Here is an 8,486-nt window from a genome sequence, read left to right as displayed (position 1 = left end):
CCGGGTCCCGCCCAGCTTCCTCAGTCCTCCAGCTCCCGCTCCAGCCAGGCAGCGTCCTCAGCCGCGCGATCGGGTTTCCGGTCTCCTGGGATCATGGCCACCCAGTCGTGCTGCGAGAAGGAACAGAAGCAACAGCAGGGTGAGGTCCCCGCAGGGCCAAAGAACCAGGTCCCCGCTGTCCCTGGCGGCACCCACGAGGCCAAAAGCCATGATGCCGGTGCCGGCGTCCCCACGGTCCCGAGCGACCCGTCTCGGTCAGGTGATGGCGCCTCGCGCGGTGGCATAGCAGGTGCCTCCTCCTGCGCCATGGCCGCCGCCGGCGCCATTTCGTCCACTGCGGAGGACCCAGGGCCACTCTCCATAGACTGTGAGCAGGAGATTGGGCGTCCTGAGCAGCAGGGCGGCCCGAGCCCCCACTCAGTGCTGCGACCTGTGGGGCCCGAGACGGGCCGAGGTCTGCAGACCGCGTACGCAGGCAGCGCGGCCACCATGGGGCAAGCCACGAACGGCGCTGTCCCGGCCAGCGGGCGTCTGACCCAGACCAGGGGCTCAGCGAAGGGCCGTGGGCGGAAGCGGCCCAGCCGTGCAGAGGCTGCCCAGGCTCAGAAGTTTTCACGGCTCTGTCCGATTCCAGGGGCTCCCGCGCCTTTGCCGCCGTCTTCTCCAAGGGCTCAGCGCAGCAGCAACCACCACCGCCGCCACGCACCTCGTGCTTCTCCACAGAGCCTCGCATCCCAGCCAGGCCCTGCCCTCCGCAGCCGCGCCACCCCGTCAGGCCCTGCGGGCCGCCACCATGCGCCAGAGCCGGGTCCTGCCTCCAGCCGCCGTGCACCTGAGACAGGGCCTGCATCCCGCCGCCGCCGCCGTGCATCGGCTCAAGGTCCTGCATCCAGCCACCATACACCCGAGCCAAGCCCGGCATCCCGAAGCCGTGCACCCGCGCCAGACCCTGAATCCCGAAGTTGTGCACCCACGCCCGGTCCTGCATCCAGCTGCTGTGCCCCGGAGCCAGGTCCTGCATCCAGCCGCCGTGCACCCGACTCAGGCACTGCATCCCGACGCTGTGCACGCGCGCCAAGCACTGCATCCAAACGGGGTGCACCCAAGTCAGGCCCTGCGTCCAGCCACCATGCCCCAGGGCCAGATCCTGCATCCCGCCGCCGTGCACCCGAGTCAGGGCCCGCATCCCGCCGCCGTGCACCCGAGTCAGGGCCTGCATCCCGCCGCCGCCGCGCATCCTCTCGCGGTCCTGCAACCAGTCGCCGTGCCCTGGAGCCAGGTCCTGAGCCCCGCCGCCGCCGTCGCCGCTGTGCAGCCGCGCCAGGCCCTGCTGTCGATAGCCGCACTTCCAGGTCCGGTACTACTCTTGGCAGCCGTGGAACCGCACGAGGCCCCACTGTCTGCCGCCGCGTTTCCAGGCCAGTCATTGCGCCCCAATGCTCTGCTTGTGTGCCAGGCCCAGCTTCCGGTAGCCGTTCATCTGGGCCAGGCCCTGTCCTCAGCCAGCAGGCCAGCCCACCAGGCCCTGCACTCCAAAGCCGCGCATCCGCACCCAGGCCTACTCCTGCGCTCTGCAGTTGCCTCACTCCGCTAAGCACCACCCTCCGCAGCGGGAGTACCATTGAAGGCTTTGTTGTGAGGAGCCGACCCACCCAGAGAAGATCAGCCCCTAGCAGCCGCCCCTCTCTTTCTGGGGCTGGTGGCCAGAGCCCTACTTGCCCTGGGTCCGCCTTAGGAAGGCCTGTCTTCCAGAGCAGCTCAAGCTCTTCTGATCCTGAGGTCCCAAGCCTGCCTTCCCAGCCGCGTTGGCATGCAGTCCGTATGCGTGCCTCCTCACCCTCACCTCCTGGTCGGTACTTTCCTTTCCCTGGGCGGTATGGTGCAAGTTCCTCATCCTCATCCTCGTCCTCGTCCTCGCCCCCGTCCCCGTCCTCGTCCCCGTCCCCTTCCCCGTCCCCGTCCTCTTCCCCATCCCCGTCCCCATCCATGTCCCCGTCTTAGTCCTCATCCTCGTCCCCCTCCTCATTCTCGTCCCCTTCCCATTCTCCTTCCCCCTTCCTCTCCCCCTCCCTTCCCTGCCAGAGCCCCTCTTCCCCTACTCATTTTCCTGGCCAGAGCTGCTCTTCATCTCAGCCTGGTGGTGGCTTGGGCTCCACCTCCACTCCTAGCACTGCTAGCCTTAGGCGTGCCCTGCTGCTGGAGTTTGATGCCCTGAGCCCTGTCTCTCCATGATAGTAGGCCAAAATAGGGAGCATCCCTTAGCCCCCTGCACCTTCTGTGTTGTGACCCTCCATGTGCATCCTCATAAGTCCCAAGGAAGGAATCCACATCCACTGCACTTAATGGAATGCCTACTTCGCTGTTACCTGTGAGGTTTCCAAGAACTGTGTGAGACAGCAACCAACCTTGTGAGTTCTGAAGCCCCCTCTTCCCAGGACTCCATTACCTAGCACTTAGCTGCTGATGGCCTTTGCCCCTGAGTTGAGATTCCCCTTTTCCAGGTTGTAATGGATTTTTGGTGAATAAAATTTAAATGCTGGCTTGATTTTTTTTCATGTACCCTGGTTTTTAAATGAGGTGAAAGGGTTTGTGGTTTATCCTGATTTACTTAAATGTGGGGATTTGGTGTGGGAGCTTGCAACCAGAATTTGTTGCAAGTATTGCACGTGCATTTCTGGTTTGGTGTTTGATATTTAGTTGTTCCCTTTTTATATGGCTGTTTGGTCAGATTGAAATCCTGTGCAGCCACCATTGCCATCATCTCCCCAGAATCTCCATCCCCTAGTATCCTTACTCCTTGAACTTGTGCCGCCTCCACTTAGGCGTTTCCCCAATGGCCAATGATAAACGGTGTCTATAGTCAGCCCCTGGGTAACTTTCAATAGGACACAAAGGGACCCATCTCCTGCACTAACAGACTAAACTGGAGAAAAAGAATTAAACTCCGGAAAGAAACCGAAAACCTACTGGGCATGCCGTTAAAAATGGCGGGACTCAAGGAGATGTTTCTGGGAATGCATATTTTAAAAGCTATTACATTGGTCATATAACTTTTGAGTAAGTCTCCAGATGTGTAAGGACTAGATCAGGAAAGTAGGTCTTTTTTTTAATTTTATTTTTACCTCCCGCAGCATGTCTCACAACCTCGGTTCAGAGAGCCTACATTTATTCCCATGTTACAGATGTGGAAATTGAGGCTCAGACCAGTTTTGTGACTTTTGAGATCTCATTGCCTCTAGGGCTTGGCTCTGGGGTCAGAATTCCGTTGTTTTCATCAACTGCCTGCGTGTTCCTTTACAAGCTAGTGAATATAGGATCCTAAGTTTTCTCATTTGTCGATTTGGCACAATAAGAGTGCATGCTTCCTCGTTTGTGTTAAGGATAGTGCCTGTTGATGTTTAAAATAATCGTGTTAATTCTTTTTTACCCCAGAGGATTAAAATAAGGCTATCAGTAATCTGATAGGTTTTTGGGGACCAGGCTGAAATTGAACTGTCCTGTACTGGCTGCTCCAGTGTAGTAGGTTCACCGGGCCTGTGTACCTGAAGATGTCCAACTGGAAGGCTGCGGCTCCCTTGCAGCTCAGTCCCAGCCACTTCCCGAAAGGCTCCCAGAACTTCCTTCTCTGTGCCCAGCTCGATCTCCCTGGGGGACAGGGCAGGCAACAATGCAGTGTATATGGCTGCAGATCCTGCTTCACTGGCCCTCTGGCTTTCTTTTAGTTGTCGTCTTTTTGGCCACCAGGGTCCTGACTCCGGACTGGACCAGCAGGTGGCCGCAAGATCCTGGCACCATGACCAAAGTGGCTGTGCTACTGAGGGCAAGTAAGGGTGAGGTTGGAGGTGGGGGGCAGGAGTGAGGGTATCAGGGATGCTCGCAGCTGGGCGTCTGGGCGGCAGTTCTCTTTCTTACCCTGCCTATGACATTCTCAGCCATAAATGAAAATCTGGCCAAGTCATAAACCTGTAGTGTTGGCTTGGGAATGGGAGGGATGTAATGATGGAGGGGGTGCTCAGGTTTTAAGAACTTACTGGGCAGCTCTTTGTCTGCACTTCTAAGGTAGTCCACTTGTTGACAATGTGGCTGAGACCCTTCCTTCGATCCTAAAATATCAACTTTACTGGTATAACATGGCAAACTGTAAGTATCTGTAGCATCTTCTCCTAAGAGACTTTCTACATCATCCATACATACCTGGAGATTGCGTATATCCATGCTCATCGTGTTATTTACCAGCCCTGCGGCCATGGAAATGGTCCTGAAGTTCTGTGGGTCCCTGTAATCTCATATGAGAAAAGAGGAATAACATGCCATATTCTAAATGTAGTGGCAAGTAATTTCAAGAACATACTTCAAGTATTTAAAACAGCAGAAAGGAATTGGATTTATTATATCTATAAAATTTCTAAATTCATTTCCCGATGATTTCCTAACTTCTTATCATTTTCATTGGACTTATTTTTAGTTTTCTTCTATGCCAAGATTCAGGAAGTGTTCTGGATGCTGGATGGGTAAAAAATAATGTAACTTGATCCTTTTCCTCAAGCATCTTAGAGTCTAGTGTGGTAGACAGAAACACAAAGAGACAAATTACATGAAGGGGCTTAATGTGAAGAATTAGCGGCCTTTTAGGAGTGTCATGAGAAAGCAAAAGAGAAACACAAAAAAAAAACTGGACTGGGGGTGAGTGGCCAAATCAACAGGATACCGGAGAGAGCCCTCCTTGTGAGAGTGAAGGAGCTCACTGTATTCAACAGTTCCACTAATACGTGGGTTCCCATTCTTGATTATGTCACGGTAGCCTTGAACGCCATCTATGCCTCACCTAGAAAATAAACCGCTGGAACAGGGAGCTCTGAGAACACAGAGGAACACCATCTGGAGCTATTTACTAAGCTTATTTTTCAAATGCAGTAACTGAGGCACAGAGAGGGTCAGAATTTCGCACAGTCACGCAGCAAGTTAGTAATAAAGCAGAAATGAACCAGGTAGCCTGACCCCAGAGTCAGTTCACTCCATGGGGGAGGACACAGGAGCTTGGCCAGGCCCCTTATGATACTGGCTATGAAATTGGCAACAGAGATTCAATCCAGACCTGTGTGACTCCAATTTTCCCTACTCTCAGTGTACCCCCTAACCTGCTGTTCCGCCACACTAGATGCTCAGTAAATGGTAGCCCCCTCTCCTGGTCTACTTCATTGGCACTGTACAGTGAGCAGATATTTATCATGCACCTACTATGTGCCAGTCTGTGTGCAGTGGGGTAAGAGAGACAAATCAGGTGCATTCCTTGTGTACAGTCTAGAAAGAGAGACAGAAATGGGTTGCATTATATTCATCTGCTTGGGCCGCCATAACAAAAGACCACACGCTGGGTGGCTTAAACAACAGAAATTGTTTTTTCACGGTTATGGAGGCTACAAGTCCAAGATCAGTGTGTTGGCAGGTTTGGTTTCTTCTGAGGCCTTTCTCCTTGGAGTGCATGTGGCTGTGTATCCTCTGTGTCTGTGCACATCCCTGGTGTCTCCCTGTGTGCGTATCCAATTTCTCTCTTCTTGTAAGGACACTAGTCAGATTGGATTAGGACCTTAACTTAATCACCTCTTTAAAGGCCCTATCTCCAAATACAGCCACATTCTGAAGTACTGGGACTTCGACATATGAATTTTGGGGTGACATCTGTTGCAACACAATTTTAAAAATAAGCACTTCCTCTTCCAGTCAGGTTGACATCAGGCCTCAAATAGAATGAGCTGTAGAGAATAATATTGAATGTCAACTCTAATTGAAAACAATTTGTAAGGAAAAAGATAGGATGAAATGAGGAAACAGAAACTCGGAAGCCACATCTCAAGCATTCTGAAGATGCTGCAACAATTTTGGTTGACTTTAAAAGCAGAGATTTGAAACTCTATAACCCGTGGCCCAGGAATAATTTACTAAGCACTTACTATGAGCCAGTTGCTGTTTATATACACATACATATACACATGTATATATGTATACACATATAAATGTATATATTATGTACAAGTGTATGTATATTACACATGTATAATTTAATACTCGAAAAATATGATAAACAGCTAAATACTGGTCTTATTTGCATTTAGGGATGAGGAATCATAGATAGGAAGAAGTTTGAGCAAATTACACCCAAGGTTATTTAGCAAAAAATGACTGAGGCTGCATTCAAACCTATATAATATTCTGAATCCAGTCCAATCTTTGATTATGATGTTATTTTGCTTACAACGGAAGAGGTCTCGCCCTGAAACGAAGAATGCCATTAATATTATCAAGTCACACACAGAGTTATTCTCCTGTTGCCCCATTTAAGAAAAAAAACAGCAGTGTTATAGAGATTGTGTAACAAATTGTCATTAGAAGCAACTAAACTCTGTCAAGTGGGTCATGCGTCAAGTACAAAATGAATTCATGAATCCCCAATGAATAAGTCAACAGTTATTCCATGAGTACCTACTTTGCTTTGCACTGAATTGGGTATCAGCTGTATCAGAGTAGGTTAAATCTTACTCTCTCTAGTCAAAGATCCTATAGTCCAGTTTGAATGACAGTGCATATACACTTGGTACACTGGTAAAACTGCAGGGAGTTTGATGTACAGTGAAAGGGTTGGGTCCTTGAATCAGATATATCTTCACCTACCTTGAATTAATCTGGGCCTCAAGGCAAGGCCCTTAGCCTGTTTGTTCATCTGTAGTTTAGGGATGGTAAACTATGCCTCTATTGGCTGTTGTGAGCATCAGATTATTTCCGGCACAGAATATATGTAGAGGAACTGCTCTGTGTCAGCACGCTGACAAAGTTATGTATGGACCATGTAGGTAAGTTTCAACTACAGTTTCACCTGGAGCTGGGTAGAGTGCCCTGTTATTCTCCAGGAACACGGAAAGATTTCCGAAATGGTGCCACAAGACCATTTCTCACCATCTGCCTATTTTGAGAGAGGCAGGCACAGGCAGTTTCTTATCACCTCTCTGGTTCCGAGACTTTTCATCTTGCTTCTTCCCCCCACCTTAGAGTACAGCCGAAGGCTACAGAATGGCCTAAAGTCTACCTGCAATATAGAAATAGCTCCTAAGCGACAGAGTTCCACACCACCGATGATGCCTGTCATTCTGTTTTGTTGTCATTCTGTGGAACAAGAGAAGTGAGAGCTGACACCATATTGATTTTACTTTTCCTGACTATGTAAATAATAAACTGAATCTCTCTGGGCTAGTCGTTACTTACTGGCCACATCTGCCAGCTTGTTTGACACTAAGCTTTTAGTAAATTTTAGCTACCACTTCTATCATACATCATTTGAGCATTAGGGATTAGCACAGTCCAGGTATGCAGCATCTGTCAATCAATGGAAGGAATGATTTATGTACATTCTGCTATTCTTAAGGAACTATGTGAAATAATAAATGCTATCAATACAGGTGGAATATACAGAATTTACGTGTTATCAATACAGATTTGGTCTTTATCTGAGGATATGATGATCTAGCCCTAAGATAAACAGATTCTGGCATCATTTGCAGTGCTAAAAGCCTAGCTCTTGGAGTCAGAAATGCCTGGGTACATGCTAATAATCCTAATCATACAAAATCTATCTTTACGGGTCACTTTCTGTCTGCCAGATACTGTTGGAAACAACAAACACCATCTATTTTGATCCTCCCATAAATCTAGAAGGCATGTACTCTTATTGTGCTCAACTGACAGATGAGGAAACATAGGATCCCTAACTTTGTCCAGAGACACACAGCAAATCAATAGGAAAACTAGAATTGTTTTCTAGTCAGGGTGTCTGACTCTGAAGCCATGTTCGACTAGTAAGATCATGAAAGTCAAAAAATTGCTTAGAGCCTCAATTTCAATGTCCATAAAGAGAAAATATAGGACTTCCCACGTATGGAAGTTGTTATAAAAATACGTCATTAAGGAACAGAGCGTAGTGGCTGACATATGATAGGTACTCAATAGAGTAGCTTTAAAAAATTGTGGTAAAATACATATGACATAAAATTTATCATATTAAACATTTTTAAGTGTACAGGTCAGTGGTATTAAGTATATTTATCCTGTTGTGCAGCATAACTCCAGTACTCCTTCATCTTGCAAAATGGAATCTCCATAACAATTAAACAACAACGTTCCATTCCTCGCTTCCCCCGGCCCCTGAAAAACAACATTCTAGTTTCTGTTTATGAATTTGACTACCCTAGACATCTCATATATTGGAATCGTATAGTATTTGTCATTTTACGATTGGGTTATTTCATAAGTCAGTATTTCTGTCCATTTTGAGGCTGAATAATATCCCATTGCATGGACATACTACACTTTTTTTTTCATTTTAGTACAACAGACAATATTTTATTTGATTTTTTGGTTTGTTCTTAATGTAGCTTGTCGTTATTTTATATTTATATTTATATTTACATATTTTTATTATGGTGATATTTGTTAAT

At 48.3% G+C, this 8,486-nt stretch overlaps 1 protein-coding gene across 1 annotated transcript; it reads left to right on the top strand.

Annotated features, from left to right (window-relative positions):
* The first annotated feature begins 1,129 nt into the window (after nt 1-1,129).
* LOC118607720 (EZH inhibitory protein-like) lies at nt 1,130-2,232 on the top strand. The gene is made up of 3 exons (XM_036226531.1): nt 1,130-1,352; nt 1,457-1,994; nt 2,118-2,232. Exons 1-3 carry the CDS (start codon nt 1,130-1,132, stop codon nt 2,230-2,232), a joined length of 876 nt encoding a protein of 291 aa, XP_036082424.1.
* The last annotated feature ends 6,254 nt before the right edge of the window (nt 2,233-8,486 follow it).

The sequence above is a fragment of the Rousettus aegyptiacus genome, unplaced genomic scaffold, assembly GCF_014176215.1.
Source record: "Rousettus aegyptiacus isolate mRouAeg1 unplaced genomic scaffold, mRouAeg1.p scaffold_m13_p_9, whole genome shotgun sequence".
In the NCBI taxonomy this organism is placed as follows: Eukaryota; Metazoa; Chordata; class Mammalia; order Chiroptera; family Pteropodidae; genus Rousettus; species Rousettus aegyptiacus.
The sequence above is the reverse complement of the archived record's forward strand: the minus strand, read 5'-3'. Positions and strand labels throughout refer to the sequence as shown.